Genomic DNA, 23,168 nt, shown 5'->3' with positions numbered 1-23,168 from the left:
GTTTGAGTTGGTGTGAAATCTGTCACGCTGAAGCTTGGAATGAACTTGATAAAGAATCTATAGAATAACCTCCCTCTTCAGATGCTGCTCTGAGAATCTGCTCACCGTCTGCTTCTCTTTATTACAGGGTCCCAGCTCTAGCCCAGAAGATGGAACTGTCCTGGTTTTGCAGGTGAGTTTCTGGTGACTCTTTCTGACCTGATTTAAACACTAGTTACTGACCTTTTTGTTTTGACAGTAAATTACCCCTCACTTCTAATCACTGGGCCCAAAGTAGTTTAATTCCTCCTACAGGGGAGTGGAACCACTGCCCAGCAGAGCTTACAATCTAAGTGGTTCATGAGTCACAACTACCATTAAGATGGCCAATGAATTTAAACTAGATTCACATACTTTAAATGCACTGTTGTGACACTTTGACAGCTGACCCCATGACCGATCTGTGATGAATAATTTAGACAAGCATATATCTGACGTTAGTGATGCCAGCTTTAATTCTGAGAACGGTCGCCCTATTGTAGGAAGTGATTCCCAAGTGAATTTTATAGCACTTTATTTAGCTCCAATGGGACTTGGTGTGTCACAATTACAGTACATAACAGGGGTGTGCAAACTTTTAGTGCCCCACCACCCTTTATCTTTGTTCGGTGTCATTTGGCAACGTGTGGCCTGAAGCCAAGGTAAATTAATTGGAGACCTCGTACGCTCTCATTTAATTTTAAATGCCTTGGGGAAGAACATGGGGGGGCCTCTGTTACCCCTTCTCCCCCCCTGTGCACCCCTGGTATAGAGCATGGTACATAATCCCTTTCTGTGCCTTGGTCACAGCAATAGACTCGTCCAAGGTCACAAGGAGCTGACACTGGGAAGTGAACCAGGTTTCCCTGCTTTAAACTGTAGTTGATTCAGTGCCTTTACTCACTGAGCCGCTCCTAATAACCAGCGTCTCTCCCTCTCAGGCTCTCTCCTCTGGTCACTGTATCCTGAGCCCATGCAGAATAAATGGGTAAGTTACCATGTCCGTCACCCTGTGCAGAAGGGGCTTTAATGCGCTTGTTACAAGTGGTCAGTACCTATTTAAATCTGGGGTACACCTGGACTATACATTTCACATGGGATTTAGGTGACGTTAATATACTTCTGCTAGCCCATGTTACGGGGGTGGGGGGATGTAGGGGGAGTGGAAGTTCTGCTCCAAATGATGACTGAATAGTCTCGTTCGTCTGAAAGTCTTTGAAGAACACACTAGCATGGTGGAGTTCTGATGGAGCTGGGAATCTGGGTGAGGGGGGGTCTGGAGAAGGTTTTGGGGAACTGGTATTAATTTGTCCTGTCTGCTTTCCACAGGTGATGCTGGCGGCTATTGATTACTATCAGGTAAGCGCTCTGTCTGTGGGGGGCGGCAGGGGTTTTATGGGGATGCTCTGTGGTTTGTGGTAGTGGTCTAAGTCATTGGGACCCTTTGCCGGTCTGTAGGATGTTTGGGGTTTAACCCATTATGACCTGGACTACAAGTCTCATGGCAATAAGACACCAAATCCCTGGTCACACGCAGTGACAGGTCCCATCTCCTGCATTCACCCCCACTGACCTGATCTCCCCCTCCCCTCTTACAGGAGCTGATGGACAAGACTGCTCCCCTACAATGCCAGCACTGCCACAGGTACCTGACCGCCCCTGTAATAAACACCCCCTTGCCCTGATGATGACACCCTCAAACGTCCGACCCGCTGAGTGGTACCAGAGCCTGTAAAGGTGAACCCACTGGGGCCCTCAGCGGGAGAGGAAGGAGGAAAGGTCCCAGCCGGGACAGACTGAGGGGTCATTTAAAGGGGACCTCTAGAGACCCCCTCTGCCAATGTATCATCTAATGGTCTTCCTTAAACAAATGTAACCATGCCGCAAGCAAAAACTTGAGCTCTGCTCCACTGTTTACAAACAGACATTTTGCAAAGGCGCGCAGGAGTTATTAAATCTAATCTGCATCCCCCCAGATGACTCATTAAACGTGTCATGGTCCTGGGGACGGCGTATTTAAACCTCCCAGCACATAATGATAGGGAGTCGGACAGAGCAGGCTGGGTAATGGCTGGAATGAAATGTATAACAGTCTGATCTCTCTGCAGGTAGAAGAGACCTGCAGCTCTCGTGTATCTCGGGTAAGTCATCACTGGGGTCTGTAATTTTTATTTATAACACCAATAAAAATAGCCTGTTCCCCCCCCCCCCCCCCCCCCCCTCACCTACACTGTCTAAATGTCCTATTGTGCTGAGATTACCTGGGTCTGTCTTACTGTGTATTCATTGGGATAAAAGATGGATTTTACCCCAGTCCTTCCCTGTATATGAAATCCTGTGTATTCCTTGGCTAGTTAGCACATGGATGGGTTCACATGTACCCTGTTCCCCCTGGGATTGGTTACATTGGGACCTGTATACCTGCAGCACAACCTGTAACCCTGATGATCTGTATTACCGCCCCAGTCTGATAATCTGTGACTGAGTGGTTTGTTCTGAGTCCATCAGCTGCAGTTTGGTATGGGTGGGGTTAATATCGCAGTCTGCAGCCCCCCAATTAACCTTTGCATCCTCTTTACAGCCCCCCTGTGTCCTAGAATATCTGGAAAGCTCGCACCTACAGACAGGTAAGATATATTGGGGGTGAGGGAGGGGGGTCTCCTTGCAGTGATGATTCAACTAGCTCACTTTGATAATATCAGCATGAAACGGTTTGAACTTCTGAGCAGCTGCAGTAAAGTTGATCTCTGCGTGTGTCGGTATGAGGGGTGTGTGACACTGTCTCCTCTCCGCAGGTCGCTGCTCTCCGGCAGTACACGCTGCCTCATGGTGAGTGATCGGTCGCTGTTATGTATTTATATAGGATTGTACTATATACCTGTGCATATATACCATATACATGTGCTTGTGCTATGTAGAACTATTCATTGAACATTCTGTAGGGTACTCGTTTTAAATATCTGCATTTTGCACTTGTATGATTGCTATAAATGTGCTTTTATCCAAAGCATTGGTACTTTACATTCTGTGTATCACTATATATTCACATGCTGCAGCGTTCTGTACCATCTATAAACATAGTAACTAATGATGCTTTATTTGAAATAATACAATACATGGAATAAGTGGCCTAAAGGTGTCCTCACTCCAACGTGCTGAATATTTCATGTGAGCACACATTAAAGTGAAACTATCTGAAAGATTCCCTTTCTATATACTATTAACTGTACATGGTCGACATGTGTGTAACAGCACAGCCCTCCCACTGACGTGATGAAATTAATCTCATGGAATCTCGTTCGTCTGAATAATTCTGATGAGAAATTTAATATCTGACAGTCAGTGAGAAAAGCAGCAGGTGTCTCATATCCGTGGGACGCTGCATTCAAAGGCTACAAGATATTGAACTCTTGCTTCTTTTTGCTGATGCTCCTTATTTAAGGGGAAATCTCCATCGTTCCACTCATGTGAAATGTTTTCTTCCAGAAAAGAGTAAATGCAGAATTCAAGTTCCCCTGTATTGCCAACTCCGCTGAGGTAAGATGGCTTTATACAGAGGGAGATGTGTTAAACTGTATTCAGTGGCAGCATTTTTAACTATCTTTCAGTGTATGAAATACTTATATTGAGGCTTAAATATGTAACAACTATAGGTGTGTAAATGCTACTTAATTACCCCAAAGGGGTGAAAAGACGTGCTGTACGTCCCCTTTATAACAGGATAGAACACTTGGGATTGTAATCGGGATTGAGACAGTTTTGGGGCGGGGGTCTCCAGTGATGAATAATCCACTATACCCTGAGCTGACACCTGTGTTGGCTGTGACAAGGATCGTCGCTATACTGACTAAGACCCCCCAGACACCGGGACACCCTGCAGGGCTGTGCTGTGATAGCGCTAAACTGTCCTCCTCTTCCCTCAGCTCCTGTCCGAGATCTGCTCTGTCCAGGTGAGAATTACCTAGGCTTATAATACACTGCACAATATGCCGGGAACACAATATGCACACGCCACTTTCCCGTGCTTGGATCTTAACACTGCATGTAATTAACCCCATCCCTGCTGTAACTAATGCACTACCATTAGTCATAACCCCCCTTCCTTGCCAGAGCTCTGTGCAGGTTCGATGAATTGGTGCGCAGTATACATGGTTTGGCCTACGTGTAGTGATGCCCTCTGTTCGGATGTAACTTTGTGTGGGGATGTGCATGTTGATGGCACAGAAGTAATGCCATTACACAGGAGTGAGCCGGTTTAATAGTAGTGATGGGGGAGATGGGAATAGATGCACGTTCTGTCCTGAGCTGTGATGATCTGTATTACCGCCCCAGTCTGATGTCCAGTGACTGAGTGGTTTGTTCTGAGCTTCTATTCTGTTCGCTTCAGCCCTGGCAAACAAAATCGCCTAAGGACATTCCTGGCCCAGAGAGCTTACCATCTTGTATATTACAGGGTCTCCCGGCATTATCCCAGGTGATGGATCTGTCCTGGTTTTGCAGGTGAGTTTCTGGTGACGGTTTCTGGCCTGACTTCAGCACAAGTTACTGAACTTGGTTCAGTATGGGGACTTGGTGTTTGGTGTTTTTTATGGGAGTAAATGGCACAGTTACCCCCTCCCTTCCAATCACTGGGTCCAAAGGAGTTTAATTTCTCCCACGGCAGCAGAACACAATGCTTTTGCATGTATAATCTGTCCTGCAGAGCTTGCAATCTAATGTTGGTGCCTAGGTAACAGTGATGGCTGGGGTTAGACAGGGAGATTACCCACAGATTCAGATCAGGTTGACATGCTTTTTTTATATTATAGGTGGTGATAGTGTGTATAGCAACAGGTGCTTGGGACTATAACATGGAGACAGCTGCCCGATCTGTGATGAATAATTTAGACAAGCATATATCTGAATTTAGTGATGCCGGATTTAATTCTGAGAACGGGCAGCCCTGTTATAGGAAGTGATTCCCAATTGACTGGAGTCTGACCTTTATTTCATATAGCACTTTTCTTCCCATGAGACATCACAATGACAGTATAGAGCGCGGTACATAGCAATGTTATACTGCCCCTGTCCCATAGCACTGGCAATCTGTGCCCGACGCCCAGGGAGATACAGATACTTGCCCGTGGTCACACGGGGCTGACACCAGGAATTGAACCAGCTTCCCCTTTACTCACTGAGCCGTTCCTAATCGGCGTTTCTCCCTCCCAGGTCCTCTCCTCCGGTCACAGTATCCTGAGCCTCTGCAGAATAAATGGGTAAGTTACTATGGGGCTTTTAATGCTCTTATCTGATAAAAGGGTCAGGACATGGCCAAAAATACAGGCCTGAGAAGTTTCCATTCAGGCTGCTCCTGGGTTCAACAGGAGTTTACACAGGCAATAAAACCCTTGTATGTATTGGCTGCGGATGAGCATTTGGGGGACAACTAGACCCCATTTCACATTGTCACAAGTTTGCCGAACCGGTGCCTAATTCTCTTACCTCTGGTAGCAGGTGGCGTCTACCAGCATCTTTTCCCTGCATAACTTTTCAGTGCTGCGTTGCCATGCCAACAGTAGCGCCATGTGATGTAACTTCATCACGTGACGTCTGTTATGGCAACGAGACATGACTGTGGCGCCACAATTATGAGACGATATGCAGGGGAAATATGCAGGATGCCGCCTGCCAAGGTAAGAAGCAGTTATTACAAATGTTCACTCCCACCACTGGGTTGAGGTGCCTTTAATATGGTTCTGTTTGCTCATGTTACCTGGGGGGGTGGGTGGAAGTTCTGCTCCAAATGATGACTGAATAGTCTCGTTCGTCTGAAAGTCTTTGAAGAACACACTAGCATGGTGGAGTTCTGATGGAGCTGGGAATCTGAGATGGGGTCTGGAAAAGGCTTGGGGGCCACCAAATCCCTGGTCACACGCAGTGACAGGTCCCATCTCCTGCCTTCACCCCCACTGACCTGATCTCCCCCTCCCCTCTTACAGGAGCTGATGGACAAGACTGCTCCCCTACAATGCCAGCACTGCCACAGGTACCTGACCGCCCCTGTAATAAACACCCCCTTGCCCTGATGATGACACCCTCATACGTCCGACCCGCTGAGTGGTACCAGAGCCTGTAAAGGTGAACCCACTGGGGCCCTCAGCGGGAGAGGAAGGAGGAAAGGTCCCAGCCGGGACAGACTGAGGGGTCATTTAAAGGGGACCTCTAGAGACCCCCTCTGCCAATGTATTTACTAATGGTCTTCCTTAAACAAATGTAACCATGCCGCAAGCAAAAACTTGAGCTCTGCTCCACTGTTTACAAACAGACATTTTGCAAAGGCGCGCAGGAGTTATTAAATCTAATCTGCATCCCCCCAGATGACTCATTAAACGTGTCATGGTCCTGGGGACGGCGTATTTAAACCTCCCAGCACATAATGATAGGGAGTCGGACAGAGCAGGCTGGGTAATGGCTGGAATGAAATGTATAACAGTCTGATCTCTCTGCAGGTAGAAGAGACCTGCAGCTCTCGTATCTCGGGTAAGTCATCACTGGGGTCTGTAATTTTTATTTATAACACCAATAAAAATAGCCTGTTCCCCCCCCCCCCCCCTCACCTACACTGTCTAAATGTCCTATTGTGCTGAGATTACCTGGGTCTGTCTTACTGTGTATTCATTGGGATAAAAGATGGATTTTACCCCAGTCCTTCCCTGTATATGAAATCCTGTGTATTCCTTGGCTAGTTAGCACATGGATGGGTTCACATGTACCCTGTTCCCCCTGGGATTGGTTACATTGGGACCTGTATACCTGCAGCACAACCTGTAACCCTGATGATCTGTATTACCGCCCCAGTCTGATAATCTGTGACTGAGTGGTTTGTTCTGATTCAATCGGCTGCAGTTTGGTATGGGTGGGGTTAATATCGCAGTCTGCAGCTCCCCTTATTAACCTTTGCATCCTCTTTACAGCCCCCCTGTGTCTGAGAATGTCGGGAAAGCTCGCACCTACAGACAGGTAAGAGATATTGGGGGTGAGGGAGGGGGGGGGTCTCCTTGCAGTGATGATTCAACTAGCTCACTTTGATAATATCAGCATGAAACGGTTTGAACTTCTGAGCAGCTGCAGTAAAGTTGATCTCTGCGTGTGTCGGTATGAGGTGTGTGTGACACTGTCTCCTCTCCGCAGGTCGCTGCTCTCCGGCTGTGCACGTTGCCTCATGGTGAGTGATCGGTCGCTGTTATATATTTATATAGGATTGTACTATATACCTGTGCATATATACCATACATGTGCTTGTGCTATGTAGAACTCTTTGTATAGTGCTGTATATTGCACTTGTATGAATAATATAAATGTGCCTTTATCCAACCATTCTGATTCTTGTTCTAGTGATATGCAGGAATGTTTTCACACGTTGCATCATTCATCAAACATAGTAACTAATGATGCTTTTTCAATAATACAAAGTATGGAATAAGTGGCATAAGCAATCCCCAACTTGAATATTTCATGTGGTCGTTGCACTTTCGTGTGCGCAGTGCAATAACTCTTAAAGATACCCTTTCTATACTATTTTAATAACTGTGGCACATCCCCACTGACGTGATGAATTTAATCTCATGGAATCTCGTTCGTCTGAATAATTCTGATGAGAAGTTTAATATCTGACAGTCGGTGAGAAGAGGGCAGGTGTCTCATCCGTGGGACGCTGCTGTGGGCTTTATTCAGAGCTGCCAAAGGCTACAAGATATTGAACTCTTGCTGCCTTTTGCTGAGGCTCCTATTTGAGGTAAAATCCTGTAATCTTTCCAGACTAATGTGAAATGTTTTCTTCCAGAAAGGGTGAATGCAGAATAAATTAGAGTTCCCCCGTATTGCCAGCTCCCCTGAGGTAAGATGCTTTATACAGAGGGAGATGTGTTAAACTGTATTCAGTGGCAGCATTTATAGCATTGTATTTAATCAGTGTGTGAAATGACTTTTATATTGAGGCTTAAGGGTCTAACCAAGTGTGTAAATGCTACTTAATATCACCCTGTTGGGGTAATGAAGACGTGCTGGACGTCCTCTTTATAACGGGATAGAACATTTGGGGTTGTACTAGATCAGGATTGAGACAGTTTTGGGGCGGGGGTCACCAGTGATGAATAATCCACTATATCCTGAGCTGACACCTGTGTTGGCCGTGACAAGGATCGTCGCTATACTGACTAAGACCCCCAGACACCGAGACCCCCTGCAGGGCTGTGCTGTGATAGCGCTAAACTGTCCTCCTCTTCCCTCAGCTCCTGTCCGGGATCTGCTCTGTGTTCAGGTGAGAATTACCTAGGCTTATAATACACACTGCACAATATGCGGGGAACACAATATGCACACGCCACTTTCCCGTGCTTGGATCTTAACACTGCATGTAATTAACCCCATCCCTGCTGTAACTAATGCACTACCATTAGTTGTAACCCCCCTTCCTTGCCAGAGCTCTGTGCGAGGGTTTGCTTTTATTGGTGCGTAGTATACATGGTTTGGCCTACGTGTTGTGATGCCCTCTGTGAGGCTGGGCTTAGTGACATTGCATCAAAAATGCATTGCCGCCGTCGCGTGCACTTATAGTAAGCGCGACGGCTTGGTCGCATTCGCTGGAAGTAATCAATTTGCTTTTTCCAACGACTGCAGCCTGCCGGCAACAAGCGTAGCCCAAGGATGTAACTTTGTGTGGGAATGTGCATGTTAATGGCACAGAAGTAATGCCATTACATAGGAGTGAGCCGGTTTAATAGTAGTGATGGGGAGATGGGAATTGATGCACGTTCTGTCCTGAGCTGTGATGATCTGTATTACCGCCCCAGTCTGATGTTCGGTGACTGAGTGGTTTGTTCTGAGCTCCTATACTCTTCACTCCAGCCTTGTACGTGGCATTGTGTGGGTGGCCTGTCCCTGAAGATCTTAAACTAGTGTTGGTGTCTGCAATAGTGACTTGCTTTAGTAAACAAAGTAAAAACTGGGAATCTAATTGTTCTTCCTTCAGCCCTAATAAAGTAAATAAACACAGATATACCCAACAAGCTCTTAGAAACCCCTACCATTACCACATAATATATGTATGTGTCAAAAGGAGTGCTAGTGGGCGTGGCTAAATGTATACAACAAAGATGCCCAAAGCTGCTTCCATTGTGACAAATACACCGTGCAATACAATATATTCTCTTAGTCATTTAGTTTAACTCTTTGGCCAAAGCATCTTAAGCCTGCTGCCACTTTCAAGGCATGGCCGTGGCAGGTCCTAAAACTCCCTGGGTTAAAATTCTTATTAACCTTTATAATTACAGGTAGAATGATCACATTGGGAGTGTTAGGACCTGCTACGGGAGTGCCTTGAAAGTGGCAGCAGGCTTAAAACTCTTTGGTCAAAGGGTTAAACTAAATGACCCCTTTTCTTTCCTCCTCCCCCTCAAGAGAAAAGGTATTGCACTGTATTTTTGTCACATTGGAAGTAGCTTTGGGCATGTGTCTGTTTTTTGTTCTAATAAAGTAACCCTGATTTTTGTTCCTCTGCAGTGACATGGTGGTTTCCTACAGATACAGCACATATATGGGTGACATGGCGCACCTGCCACGTGGGAATGTAATGGGCGTGTCCTCCCCAATTCAGGAAGACATCACAGAATTCTTGCACCAGTTGACTTTTTTTTTTTTTTGGTCAAGTGGAATGATTGTCTTTAACCAATAAAATGTTATTTCCAACACTGGCCTTATATCTTTATCAGACTGCAGAAATTTTAACAAGTGTGTAAAGGGGCTTGGGACAGTGATACTTGTAATTTGTTACATGGAGAATGTGGCGGTTTACTGTAAATGTAAATATTGACCTGTTACTAGGAAAAATCTTTGGATGGCTTTTGCAATCTATCTAATGTTTGCATCCAGTGTCGGACCCCCAAATTAGGCAAAGTCATCTTATGGCTGGGTTGTAAAAGATTTTACAATTTTTAAGCACGCATTAAAAAGGAAAGCGTCCAGAAAAAAAGAGAAGGGGTCCAGTATTATAGTTCTATATGTGGTTTCTTTCCTGGTGCAAACAATAAACTTCCTATAATGTAATGCCTAAAACAAATACTCATCTAACGTGTTGCTTCACAGCAGTAATACATGTGACAATCCATATAATATAAATAATACAGGGGGAAGTATGCCAGACTTAAGGAAAAGGAGTCCCTGCTCTGAAGAGCTAATCTTTGCAATAAGAGTAGATTTAATGTCTTGGTTCATCTTACAATGACTATTCTTTAGCTGATATTAATGCCATTTAATTTAGAAGCCAGCTAAAGAGCAAGGATCTCACTGCTGGACTTGGTGGTTCAAAAAGGACTTTTTTTTTTTTTTTACCCATAGCTTGTGTAATTTGTTATTGCTGTGACCACTGCAAGGGTTATTATCACAACTGGCTCAGACAGTGAAACACTTTCTCATCTCTGCTCCCTGTTACTATGGGGTGTCTGATATGATGGGTAATGGCTGTGGGGGTACAGGGGAGAAAACCACCCCCCCTGGCTGAGGAAGTGCTGTGCCACATTGGGAAGGATGCAGGAGGGTTCTGATTGGATACTTTTGTGATTGCAGTTATTTGGCAGACTGTACGCTCATCTGCGTGAGTCAGTGTGCACATGTTTGTGCATTACGAGTGTGTACATGACCTTGTGTTTCGTGGATCAGGATTGTTTCCCTTGGTGGAAGGTAACTCATTTGCAGGTCACCGATGCTACCTTTTGTGGTGTCCCAGGCTCTGTCGGTTTCTCATTAATAACCCTCATTAATAACCCTGTGGCAATAGTTTCAACCTTTTTTTTTTTTTTTTTTGTGGCCTTCACTGCCCATTGCAGTATTTATAACACCTGTGGCACTGCTAAATTAAAGGGAATAATTAGGCAGATATTCCAGTTTGGGAGGCCCCATCTTATATAAAGATCATAAACTTTGGTCTTCACATACAGGTATTTTTAAACACGTCATGCCACGATCAAATGACATCACGGGACCTCAGAAAAGCAATTATTGATGTTAATCATGGTTTTGTAACATTTTCCAAGGGATTTGGGGCTCCATCAAATCCAGTCAGTCTACAAATAGAAAGTTTAAGATCAGTCCTACCAAAATCTATACCAAGAGCAAACCATCCATGAAGTCACAAAGAACCCCACAGTAACATCCAAGATCTGCAGGCCTCAACTGTCAGAAAAAGACTGAACAAGAATGGTGTTCATGGAAGGTTAGCCAGGAGGAAAACACTGCTCTAAAAATAACTGCTGCTGTCTGAAGTTTGCCAAAGAGCACATAGATCCACAAGACTTCTGGAACAATGTTCTCTGGACAAACAAGTCAAAGGTAGAACATTTTGGCCTCAATGAGAAACATTGGCGGAAAACAAATGCTGCTTTTTAAAAGAACTTCATCCTAACCAAGCATGGTTGTGTGGGAGTGTGATGGTTTGGGACTGCCTTAGGACCTGGATGGCTTTGCCATCATTAACACAACCATGAATTCTGCATTGTATCAGAAAATTCTAGAGTAGAATGTCAGGCCATCCGTCTGTGAGCTGAAGAGACGGTGGATCATGCAGCAAGATGATCCTTTACATATAAGCAGATCTACAAAAGAATGGCTGCAGAAGAAGAAATTCTGTGCTTTAAACTGGCCTAGTCAAAATTTGGACCTAAACCCCATTGAAATGTGAGTGAGCTGTCCATGCAAGGAAGCTGTCAAATATCACTGAGCTGAAGCAGTTCTGTAAGGAGGAATGGGCCCAAATTCCTCAGACCGGATGTGAGACTGACCAGCAGTTACAGGAAATGCGCAGCTGAAGTCATTGCTGCTCAAGGGGGCGCCACCAGGAACTGAATCTCAGGCTGCGAGCGCTGAGCGTGCGGCGCTTGCTGAGTTTAGTTTCTACTATTTAAATTGTCCAATCCCTGCTCACGCGGTGCGTGGGCACTCACGCTCTCCCAAGCTTGGCGCTTGGGGAGACATAAAAAAGAGAGTTTGAAGCGTGCTCAACCAGCCCCCAATGCCCCCCGCGTGCGCTTGCAAAATACACAGGACACCCGGCGCTTATGCTTGGAGAGCTGGTGATGTCACCGCTCATGCATGAGCGCGGTCAGCTCCAGCGGGGCTGCTTGGGAGCGTGTGCACTGACGCTCGAGCGCCGTGATGTAATGCGCTCTGCTTGGCTGTGCGGTTCCTGGCCAGCTAGTTGCGAGTGTGTCGGGGGGGCACGGCCATGACGTCACAGAACTGGTTTGCCCCCATTGGGCGAACCGCTCACGTGACGCGCCAGCGAGCTGCAGAAACAAATTTACTTGTCACTGCAAGCAGCTAAGCGCCATGCATGCGCTCACAGGCACACGCGCACTCACGCTGGCCACACACATTGTATCCGTGTTTCTTCGCGACGAGAGCGCGCCCATAATCACCCTGGCCGCAGCCTTAGGGCGAGGCCAGGCTGCGCATGGCCGTCCTGCTTCCTGGCGTCGCGTGCAAGTCACTGCACTGCGGTCTGCAGTTGACTTTTCGGCGCGTGGGGCATGGCAAAAGCGGGTCGGGGCGCGGCCATTGAACCCGGGGAGGGGTGGAAGAGGTTATGGGTGAAGACGCAGAGGTTGTGGGTCCGCAGGAGGGGGGCTGTGGGTCCGGGAGAGGAATAGATTGCACACACAGGCACACTTCCCTCCCGTAAGCCGTCTCCCTCCTGTAGCTCCCCTCCTCATTGGCTGACTCGCGCACCACGTAACGAGTCGGCGCTTCTGATCACCAGAAGCTTGCAGCACCGGCCGGCTGACGCGTCACAGCACGCAGTAAGTCACGTCGGAAGGAGCCAGCGGGGACCTCCAGACTGGAGGAAAGGGGCTGGTGGGCCGAGCGCGCCGCCGACCGCAGCGGGTCCTTAGCCTTAGGCTTTGGTCCTGCTGCGGCCGGCGGCGCGCGCGGTCGTGGTCCACCAGCTGCTTGCCTCTGTTCTTGAGGTCCCCGCTGGCTCCTTCCGGCGTGGCTGACTGCGTGCTGTGACGCGTCAGCCAGCCGGAGCTACAAGGAGCTTGTGGTTTCGGCGAGTTCCCCCCCCCCCCCCTGTTCCAATTCCTCCCTCTGCTCCGATCCCTCTTCCGATTCCCCCCCTGCTCCGATCCCTCTTCCGATTCCCCCCCTGCTCCGATCCCTCCCCTCCCGTGTGTGGGTGTGTCTGAGGGGCGGTCCTGCCCCCTCACGTCATGGCTGCGCCCCCCCACGTCATGGCTGTGCCCCCCCCACCCATTTTGGCCACGCCTCACCGCGCCAGAAAAAATTCACCTTAGATCGCGGTGCAGTGAATTGCACGCGCCGCCGGCAAGCAAGGCGGCCGTGCGGGCGCGTGCAGCGGGACATTAGCCTCAGGCTGCATCCATACTCCCTGCGGTCGCGAACAAAAGGCTGTACCTCTATGTGGGGATACAGAAAAAAAGGGGGAGTACAGGTGGAGGAATGGTATAATAATATGTATAACCTCTAATGAAGGTGGGGGTAATAAAAAATGGAAACACACTTACACGGCCTTGTGTAAATGCTGTCACATCAAGGTTTCTTTGTGCTCTTCTTTTCTGCTGTGGTGGTTTTCTTTCTTCTCAGGTACAGATGCATTCTTAGGTTCGCCGACGATTTTCCATTCAGACGTCGCCCTCGAGGTAAACAGATATAAACAGAGTTTAAGGTAAAGTACAAATAACGATATAGGATGTTCTGCTATGATATTAAGTAAAGCAGCAAATAGCTGCAGTCACTCACACGGACAAGTGTGAGTGCAACCTATGGGGGAGGTATCTTTTTCTTTTTTCACATGGAAGATGACCGTGTTCAGTGTCTTATAAACACATACATATGGTGGGAAATAAGTATAAAAATGATACTCACACGGCCTTGTGTGAGTAAGCACACATATAGGTATCTTTTTAAGCTTCTTTTAACTCCAATGTTGGCTTCCAGATACAGGGAGAGTAGCAGGACGCTCCTCTCCTTTAATAATGAGACAAAGTACAGTCTCTAATGCAGGGTACCAGTCCTTTATTAAGCACGAAAAATGCTAAAATGATACTGCCCCCGGCAGTCTCATTATTAAAGGAGAGGAGCGTCCTGCCCCTCTCCCTGTATTTGGAAGCCAACATTGGAGTTAAAAGAAGCTTAAAAAGATACCTATATGTGTGCTTACTCACACAAGGCCGTGTGAGTATCATTTTTATACTTATTTCCCACCATATGTATGTGTTTATAAGACACTGAACACGGTCATCTTCCATGTGAAAAAAGAAAAAGATACCTCCCCCATAGGTTGCACTCACACTTGTCCGTGTGAGTGACTGCAGCTATTTGCTGCTTTACTTAATATCATAGCAGAACATCCTATATCGTTATTTGTACTTTACCTTAAACTCTGTTTATATCTGTTTACCTCGAGGGCGACGTCTGAATGGAAAATCGTCGGCGAACCTAAGAATACATCTGTACCTGAGAAGAAAACCACCACAGCAGAAAAGAAGACCACAAAGAAACCTTGATGTGACAGCATTTACACAAGGCCGTGTAAGTGTTTCCATTTTTTATTACACCCACCTTCATTAGAGGTTATACATATTATTATACCATTCCTCCACCTGTACTCCCCCTTTCTTTCTGTATCCCTGTACCAACAAGGATCCTGGATAGATCCTATTGGGGTCAGAGCCATAGGAGAGACGACGACATTGAGGGGATCCTTGTATAACAAATTCAAGGTTGTAAACTATTCATTGTACTTACCCCGTTTAATATACACTTTGGAGGGAGCGCCTGGGGTTTTTCCTGTTCTATTGTCCTTCTATGTGGCCTAAAGGGTCACATACTTTCTCACACGCGGATATTGAATGTTTAATCATTTGTGAATAAATAAATGTTGAAAAAGTAACATGTTTGTGGCATTTGTTTATCTTTATCTTATTAGGACTTAGATCTAGTATAACTGACAGATAGCTGTGTGTTTATCTCTGTGATAGATAGCCGTGTGTCTGCTCTGACATGTATATACTGTAAGTAAATCTCTTTGGGTCTCTCGGTGCCACAAGTCCTATTTGTTCTAAATTCTCATGGAAACAAGTCACCAATAAACGCCAGGGTCTCTCGGGGTGAGAGGTCACCCCCGCAACCCGCCGTTGAAGCTCCGCCCCCTACATACCTTCCCAGGACTACACTTCCCATCACCACTAGCGGGACCGACCGGAAGTGGCACACATGAAATCATCTTCGATAGAGATGGCGGCGCCCGCACGGGGAAATCACGTGTGGGTTGGAACCGAGACCGGAATCCTGAAAGGTCAGAGGTCGTGACGATTGGGGACTGGCAATTAGAGATAGATATATCTACCGGTATATCTCTCATATTGCTTTAGGGGTGTTATATGTGAAAGTATATGCTCATGTAAGGGGGTGCAATGTAATGTGTTGAGGGATATATAATGAGTTTGGGGTGCATAGAGGGCAGACGGAGTATTTATAAGGGGTGTATATACAGTAAGTTGTGATTCTAACGGGTGTGTATACAGTGAGGGGGGTTCTAAAGGGTGTATATAAATACAGTGGGGGGATTCTAAAGGGTGTATATACAGGGAGGTGGGATTATTAGGGGGTCTGGATTGTAAAGGGTACATATGTCGGTGATATAATAACTTTGGTGATATTGTCCTGTCACTCCCACCCCTTAAACTTCAATTTCTTCCTCTCTGCCCCATCTCCACCCCTCCACACCTCCACCCCTCCACCAGGTATAAACCTACAGAAAAAACAAGCCACTAACTACACAGATGTGGCATCACTCAGCCGGGGCCAGGAGGTGACAGTCATGTGCTGGGGGGACCCACATGAGTCTGAGGTGAGTTACCCCATATACATATTGTATACTTACAGCGTTTGGACGGTCAGCTCTTCTTCCCCTGCCTGTGCGCAGCTTCTCCCCCTCCCTGAGCGCAGCTTGCCGGCGCGCGCCTCTCTCCCCCCGCCTGTACATAGACGGAGGAAGAACAGCTGACTCTCTTTTTAAATAGACTGTCAACTCCCTGCAGTGCATCTGTGCCCCCTCCCCTCTGTATATCACACATTCAAGTGACAACTTTTTGGGTGCACACCCGCCTGTTCTCTCTCAGGTCCTCCTTGGGTGCCGGGATGGGACGGTCAGAGTCTTCAGCACGGATAAATCCAAATTCACAGAGATCCGCGAGTGCTTTGGAGGAGAGGGAGCTTTCCGGGGGCTGGGGATCCTGGACAAGTGAGTGAGAGACAGTCCTACACGAGGGGAAATTACGTGGCTTGGCTGGATTCTGTTGTTGAGAATTGTGACTTTCTGTAGTTAAGCCTCTCTCTTCCCTCTCTCCCCTCTCTCCCTACTCCAGTGCGATTATAACCTGTGTGCAGTCAGGACTCCTCAAAGTGTGGAAGGAGGGAGCGTGCGATAATGTGAGACACACACACACACACACACACACACACACACACACACACACACACACACACACACACACACACACACACACACAGCTACTGCAGGTACAGGTCAGGGGGAAGCAGACACACACACTCTGCAGGTACATGTCAGGGGGAAGCAGACACACACACACACCTACTGCAGGTACAGTTTAGGGGGAAGCAGACACACACACAAACACACATTTATATATGTATGTGTATAGGAGTAGGCCTGAACTCACCTATTTCTGTTTTTGTGTGTATATCTGTATGTATATGCTTAGTGTGTGTGTGTGTCTTTATATTTGTCTTATATTGCTGTGTGTGTCTCAGTTGGAGGTGCAGGTCGGGGCCGGTGTAGAGCGTATGCGTCAGTGCGATGCTCAGCGTCACCGCGTAGGGACGGGGGGCAAAGAGAACGACCTGAAAATCTGGGACCTGCAGAGAGCAGAGGAGCCACTCTTCAAAGCCAAGAACGTGAGTGTCACGCGCGACATAACGGTGCTCATGATGTCCCTTGCGACGCGCACGATGTCCATTGTGACGCTTGGCCTTCTCTCTCTCAGTTGAGGAATGACTGGTTGGATCTCCGCGTCCCTGTCTGGATTCGTGACCTGCATTTCATTCCAGGGTCAGACAAGGTCGTTACCTGCACTAGCCATCACCAGGTGAGTGAGGTCGAGTCACCCCCTGCACTCTGGGAAGTGAATAATCTCAGGGGGGCGGGATCGAGCTTTGGGTGACTGACAGCAGCCTCAGCAAATGGCGATTTATTAGTCTCTTTTAAAGCGGATGAGGCTCCCCCAGGTCGCAGCTTTCTGATTGACTGATGTCATCCCTGCCTCTCACAGGTCAGAGTGTACGACCCCAGCTGCCCCCAGAGGCGTCCTGTCCTAGAGGTTCTGTATGAGGAGGACCCGCTCACTGCACTAAGTGTCACCCCGGATGGGAGGTAATGAGGGAGGATAATGGGAAGGACTTTTAAGTAATCCTCCACCCCACACCTTGAATAATACTCGCCCTTTATCTTATTCTGCAGGTCTGTAGTGGTTGGAAATTCTCATGGGAATATAGGAGTGATCGACCTGCGGAAAGGTGGGAGCTGTCTGTCTCTACCTCCTTATTCCCCATTCCCTCCCCTCCCCCCGCTCTCACACACTCTCTCCTTCTCTCTCAGGCCGTCTTCTGCGCTCTCTGAAGGGTAATGCTGGGTCCCTGCGCTCTATTCAGTGTCACACATCACTGCCCCTTGTAGCGTCCTGTGGTCTGGACCGGTTCCTGCGGATTCACAATCTACATGAAAAAGAGCTGCTGCACAAGGTGTGTGTGTATAACGTGATACACTTATCACTACAGATCGATCTGTATCCCACATCCTCATACCCTACTCCAAGTATAAAGAAAAAATGTCTCCAAAAGGGACGTGATCACAGCCGTGTCATGTTGGCGTAAGCCGAGTTATAAGTGACTGCTAGCAGTATCCATTCAGAGTCTGTTTGTATACGGACTTTCATTCAAATTCCACTAGTAGTGACTTCTAACACTGGAGCCGCTCACAGATATTCACTCCCACAGAGTCTCCGTGAAGATAACCTCCTGAAACAGATCTCCCAAACAATCGCCCTAATTATCCGAAACAAGCTGCCCCTGCAGAGCGCTGCACGACTATCCTCCTTCTAATTCACCATGCTAAATGTCTTCCTGGGAAACTGCTTGCACCCCACAAAACCGCCAGTTTCAAATACATGGGGCCAGGCAGTGCACAGCATGTCCAAATACAGGCTATGTAATAGAGGGTGAATGCACAGATTCCCTGGCCAATCTAGGTTAATCCAGATGTGACCTTCCTGTGCTGGGACAATTCACAAGCACACACCAGGAAGGGGAACTTGGGAACTCAAATTCATACTTCTGCAGTCCATAAATAATTGTTTCAACTGCGATTAGTGTTATGAGGCACTACAGTTCTCGTGTGTGTGTGTGTGTGTGTCTATGTATATATTACTGTTGTGTGCATGTCCTGCACTCCCACCCTCCTCTCACCTGTCATTGTCCACCCCCCCCCCCCCAGGTGTACCTGAAGTCACGGTTAAACTGCCTCTTGCTGACGTCCCGTGACAAGTGGGAGGTGAGCTTCTTGTGGTTGGCGGGACTTTTTTGGGGGATGGTAGAGAGTGTGTTGGTTGTGTGTTGGTTGTGTGTTTGTGTCTGGACAATCGGCACAAGGATCCAGCTATGGAAGACAGGCCCACTGACAAAGGGGGGAGAGCAGGGCTGTCTGTCCCGGGCCGAGGGGAACCAGCCCCGGCTGTCCAACTCCAGAGGTCTGGTCCAACTTCGAGGGGGACAGAGGGAAGGGGGGGTGGGGGCACAGTTGGTGGAACTTGCCCCAGTTGGTGGAACTTGCCCCAGTTGGTGGAACTTGTCCCAGTTGGTGGAACTTGTCCCAGTTGGTGGAACTTGTCCCAGTTGGTGGAACTTGTCCCAGTTGGTGGAACTTGTCCCAGTTGGTGGAACTTGCCCCAGTTGGTGGAACTTGCCCCAGTTGGTGGAACTTGCCCCAGTTGCAAAAATAATTAGTTATGCCTCTGGAGGTGTGTTATATACCTCGAAGGGAGGTACCTGACACTTTATTTACCTCTGCATTATTTACCCTCGCAGGAGGAGGAGGCTGAGACTCCATTGTCTGCGGAGGATGTGAAGGAGGAGGATGATGAGGTCTGGGGAGCCATGGAGACTGTGAAGGAAAAAAACGCCATCAAACGGGAAGGAGGAAAAGATGGAGCTGGTGCAGGGGGTGGAGCTAAGGGCCCCACACGCAAGAAGAAAAAGGGCGTCTGATTTCCAGCTTCCTCCAGCGATCTAAATCTGACAATGGGGCTGAGCCACGCGCGGGAGACTCTGTCCCTTATGCTTTGCAGTGGGACCGTTGTTAAAGCAATCTCCCCATCACCATCTTTCCTGCGCCTCCGGCTGCGCACAGAATAAGAAAGCATCAATCGGCCCAGCCACTTTGTACGGTCTGCCCATGGGGCCAAGGTGCGGGCCAGGCTCCTTTCTGTGTTTTTTTTTTAATGTAAATATATTGGACAATTCCACATGTTACGTTTGCAAAATCTGGTGTGTGTGTCTCTCTCGCGCCTGTAGCACGCGCGGGTCTCAAAAAAAGGCTACGTTTATATAAAACGTAGGAGAACCCTGCTCTACACCAGGAGGGAATGATGACCAAACAGTGTGGATAGGGCGGTGCTCACAGGGAAAACAGGACAATTCACAGATTAAGACAGAAAATAATCCCTTTAACGTGGCACAGAGAAAGAACACCCTAATTAAAATATAATCTTTATTAAAATAATGTAAAATATGACTGTTTGGACTCCACAACTATAAGACACAAAACGAGTAAAAACAATTAAAAGAACTGAAGAGGTGTGGGTTACTGATACTAGTGATACAGTGAGATATATATATATATATATATATATATATAATCTCTCTCTGATGACTAGATATAGTGTACGCTTAAATTATGTAGATGGTTTTACCCAGTGTAACCATCTAGTATCCAGAAGTGACAGGATATAAGGCCTGATGTCCAAAATAAAGCTCATTGATCCACAAGGTAAGTAGGAGCCCTGTGAAGGGACCACTTACCACCAAACTGCTGTTAGTGCTAGCTGCTTGTTTGGGCTAAGTACTCGGTGTGCAGCCCTGTATACAAGACAGTCGGCCAGCCCCACAGTTGCTATAATAGCATTTAGAAGCAAAGGCAACCAGAAACTAGATAGCAGGAAATCGGGTCAAGCATAACCTGTAGTCTGAGTGCTACGGAAGTGACGTCAGACGTACCCTACATACGTTTCACCATTACTGGCTTCATCGGGGGCCCCTTCCGTGTGACATGGGCTCATCGGAGAGGTGTGGGCTCGCTCCCTGTCTGAGTGCTTCGTAGACTGCGTCCGTGGGCAGCAACAGCACTACTACAGACTACAGGTTATGCTTTACCTGATTTCACGCTATCTAGTTTCTGTATGCCTTTGCTTCTAAGTGCTATTATAGGAACTGTGGGGCTGCCCGACTGTCTTGTATACAGGGCTGCATACTGAGTGCTTAGCCCAACCAAGCAGCTAACACTGACAGCAATTTGGTGGTAAGGGGTCCCTTTTCAGGGCTCCTACTTACACTAAGGGCTACAATTATATCTAATAGCAAGGATATCTTTATAAGCCATCAGGCAATTCAGTCATAACCGGTTGCATACCTGATTTAGTCCAGCTGTATATTGCCATCTGACCTATTTTGGTCTAATTAGCCCCCCTGTGTCTGCCACGGTATATTTCTCTGTGTGCAAATCCCAAAAAAACAACTAGAATTAGTAGTAGTTTGGTGGTAAGCGGTCCCTGAATAGGGCTTCTCCTTACATTGTGGATCAACCAGCTTTATTTTGGACATCAGGCATTATATCCTGTCACTTCAGGATACTAGATAGTCACACAGGGCAAAATCATCGACATCATTTAAGTGCACACTATATGTAGTCATCGTATATAGCATACACCCCACTCCGAATATATACACAAATTCATGGATATATACATACTAATAGATACAGGATGTGTGTATATGTATTTATAAAATGTTTTACCAGGAAGTAATACATTGAGTTACCTCTCGTTTTCAAGTATGTCCTGGGCACAGAGTTAAGATGATAAATACATAGTTACATTAAGTGAACAGGGTTATACATTATATACAAGACATTGCATGCACAGTAAGAAATAATATATGTTATAGGCGTATGTAACAGTTACAGACAAGATTAAAATGTGAGACGGCTTTAGTTTTGAAAGAACTTAGACTGGTGGTGGCTGTGAGAGTCTCCGGTAGATTGTTCCAGTTTTTGGGTGCACGGTAAAAGGAGGAGCGGCCGGATACTTTGCTCAACCGTGGGACCATGAACAGTCTTTTGGCGTCAGGTTTTAGATGATAAAAGTGCTGCTTGTGGTAGGGGTGAGGAGCTTGTTCAGGTAGACGGGTAGCTTGCCCAGAAAGTATTTGAATGCAAGACAGGAAAGATGAACTCTGCGCCTAGACTCGAGTGATGACCAATCTAGTTCTTTGAGCAATTAGCAGTGATGTGTGTTGTAATTGCATTGGAGAATAAAATGGCATATTGAATTGTAGAGGTATCAAGTTTAGGGAGGATTTGTTCCTATAAAGTATACACAGTTCTCATAGATTTTGGATATCAGGGTATCAATGTGCATCCCAAATGTTAAATGTGAGTCAAACCACATGCCCAAGTATTTAAACTGGTAACAGGAGCTAGGGTGGTATTAGCGTTGGTTCTAATCTGGAGCATACATATATAGCACACCCCCCCCCCCTGGATATTTACACAAATTCATGGATATATACATCCTGATAGATACAGGATGTGTGTATGTGTGTATAACATACACCCCCCCACCCTCCCCCCTGGATATAGATATATATATATCTATACATATATACATATATATATATATCTATACATATATACATATATAATCAAAAAATAAATGATACTGTTCTGTGGCTAACGAAATGCTTTTATTTCATTTATACATTTCGTTAGCCACAGAACGGTATCATCTATTTATTTTTTGATTATTGAAGCTCAGCTAACACGGTACTGATACCTCTATATACATATACACACATATATATATATATATATATATATATATATATATATATATATATATATATATATATATATATATATATACATACACACACACACACACACACACACACACACACACTGATAGATACCGGCTGCGTGTGTATATAGCATACAACCCCCCCCCTCTGGATATATATATATATATATATATATATATATATATATAATTGATACATACAGGATGCGTGTGTTTATAGTATACAATCCTCCTCCCTGGATATATACACATTCATGGATATATAAAGAAAAACTAAGTACATACAAAAAGCGCTTGACCTAATAGTACCTGTATCTGTGAGGTAAGAGTACCTAATGTACTCCTAATATATATTAATGAGTGGGTAGATGGTATAACCAGCCCCAGAGATTCCAAATCGGTGTATGATGAGTAGTACCAATAAAACCTGAAGTGGAAACACGATATACAATGCCAACTCCTAAATTGCAGTGTTAGCAATAGCGAGCATTCAAAATAGTCCCAACAGGAGGAGGGAGGAGTGTGTTATCAGTCCTCAATCAGAAAAATGGCAGTCTGAGGGACAGGACAGACACGTCTTCCAAAAACTTGTCAAATGCGAATATAGACCAAACAGATCAAGTCCCTGGCGCAAATAGAATATCAGTCCCATTGAAAACGGTGCAAAAACCAGTCCTGATTTTCACGAAGATAACCGCACACTTGTTCTTAAAGATGGCAATTTCTATGGAGGGATACAAAAGAGACCGCCCATTGCGCAGCGCCTTGAATAATATGGCACACAGCGCATAGACAAATGCCTACTTACAACAATAAAGTTAATCACAAGCAGAGAGTGTGTTCCTTTAGTCGCCTCCTATGACTGTAATGGCCAAGTCCACTGAGTCCCCTGGTTCTCCGCGATCTCCAGAGGTAGGTAATTACCCCAAAAATAGCAGCAGTACGACAATA

The 23,168-nt window shown here is 46.5% G+C and overlaps 1 protein-coding gene and 10 non-coding genes across 11 annotated transcripts; all 11 read left to right on the top strand.

Annotated features, from left to right (window-relative positions):
* Window positions 1-1,697: 1,697 nt before the first annotated feature.
* On the top strand, window positions 1,698-1,823 carry LOC142466277 (small nucleolar RNA SNORD22). The gene has a single exon (XR_012788130.1). It is a non-coding gene; the product is annotated as a small nucleolar RNA SNORD22 (small nucleolar RNA).
* A 631-nt stretch (window positions 1,824-2,454) lies between these two features.
* LOC142466268 (small nucleolar RNA SNORD31) lies at window positions 2,455-2,521 on the top strand. Its single transcript, XR_012788121.1, has one exon. It is a non-coding gene; the product is annotated as a small nucleolar RNA SNORD31 (small nucleolar RNA).
* A 159-nt stretch (window positions 2,522-2,680) lies between these two features.
* On the top strand, window positions 2,681-2,748 carry LOC142466261 (small nucleolar RNA SNORD29). The gene has a single exon (XR_012788115.1). It is a non-coding gene; the product is annotated as a small nucleolar RNA SNORD29 (small nucleolar RNA).
* Window positions 2,749-3,284: 536 nt separating this feature from the next.
* LOC142466264 (small nucleolar RNA SNORD30) lies at window positions 3,285-3,359 on the top strand. The gene has a single exon (XR_012788117.1). It is a non-coding gene; the product is annotated as a small nucleolar RNA SNORD30 (small nucleolar RNA).
* Window positions 3,360-4,318: 959 nt separating this feature from the next.
* LOC142466266 (small nucleolar RNA SNORD31) lies at window positions 4,319-4,389 on the top strand. The gene has a single exon (XR_012788119.1). It is a non-coding gene; the product is annotated as a small nucleolar RNA SNORD31 (small nucleolar RNA).
* Window positions 4,390-6,077: 1,688 nt separating this feature from the next.
* On the top strand, window positions 6,078-6,203 carry LOC142466276 (small nucleolar RNA SNORD22). The gene has a single exon (XR_012788129.1). It is a non-coding gene; the product is annotated as a small nucleolar RNA SNORD22 (small nucleolar RNA).
* Window positions 6,204-6,824: 621 nt separating this feature from the next.
* On the top strand, window positions 6,825-6,892 carry LOC142466267 (small nucleolar RNA SNORD31). The gene has a single exon (XR_012788120.1). It is a non-coding gene; the product is annotated as a small nucleolar RNA SNORD31 (small nucleolar RNA).
* A 163-nt stretch (window positions 6,893-7,055) lies between these two features.
* On the top strand, window positions 7,056-7,123 carry LOC142466260 (small nucleolar RNA SNORD29). Its single transcript, XR_012788114.1, has one exon. It is a non-coding gene; the product is annotated as a small nucleolar RNA SNORD29 (small nucleolar RNA).
* Window positions 7,124-7,601: 478 nt separating this feature from the next.
* LOC142466263 (small nucleolar RNA SNORD30) lies at window positions 7,602-7,676 on the top strand. The gene has a single exon (XR_012788116.1). It is a non-coding gene; the product is annotated as a small nucleolar RNA SNORD30 (small nucleolar RNA).
* Window positions 7,677-8,817: 1,141 nt separating this feature from the next.
* On the top strand, window positions 8,818-8,888 carry LOC142466265 (small nucleolar RNA SNORD31). The gene has a single exon (XR_012788118.1). It is a non-coding gene; the product is annotated as a small nucleolar RNA SNORD31 (small nucleolar RNA).
* Window positions 8,889-15,272: 6,384 nt separating this feature from the next.
* Window positions 15,273-19,934, top strand: WDR74 (WD repeat domain 74). The gene is made up of 11 exons (XM_075570070.1): window positions 15,273-15,367; window positions 15,816-15,922; window positions 16,194-16,315; window positions 16,440-16,503; window positions 16,846-16,989; window positions 17,079-17,180; window positions 17,364-17,464; window positions 17,552-17,607; window positions 17,690-17,832; window positions 18,584-18,640; window positions 19,174-19,934. Exons 1-11 carry the CDS (start codon window positions 15,286-15,288, stop codon window positions 19,351-19,353), a joined length of 1,158 nt encoding a protein of 385 aa, XP_075426185.1. The 5' UTR covers window positions 15,273-15,285; the 3' UTR covers window positions 19,354-19,934.
* The last annotated feature ends 3,234 nt before the right edge of the window (window positions 19,935-23,168 follow it).

This window comes from Ascaphus truei, chromosome 14 (assembly GCF_040206685.1).
Source record: "Ascaphus truei isolate aAscTru1 chromosome 14, aAscTru1.hap1, whole genome shotgun sequence".
NCBI classification, from domain to species: domain Eukaryota; kingdom Metazoa; phylum Chordata; class Amphibia; order Anura; family Ascaphidae; genus Ascaphus; species Ascaphus truei.
Note: the sequence above shows the minus strand (reverse complement) of the source record. Positions and strands in the feature narration are given on the sequence as shown.

What these genes read in the sequence shown, in the direction of transcription:
- WDR74 (XM_075570070.1), top strand. Translation starts at nt 15,286, where the DNA reads ATGAAATCATCTTCGATAGAGATGGCGGCGCCCGCACGGGGAAATCAC. An exon ending in CGAGACCGGAATCCTGAAAG is followed by an intron (nt 15,368 to 15,815) that starts GTCAGAGGTCGT and finishes CCCCTCCACCAG; the next exon opens with GTATAAACCTACAGAAAAAA. An exon ending in AGGAGGGAGCGTGCGATAAT is followed by an intron (nt 16,504 to 16,845) that starts GTGAGACACACA and finishes TGTGTGTCTCAG; the next exon opens with TTGGAGGTGCAGGTCGGGGC.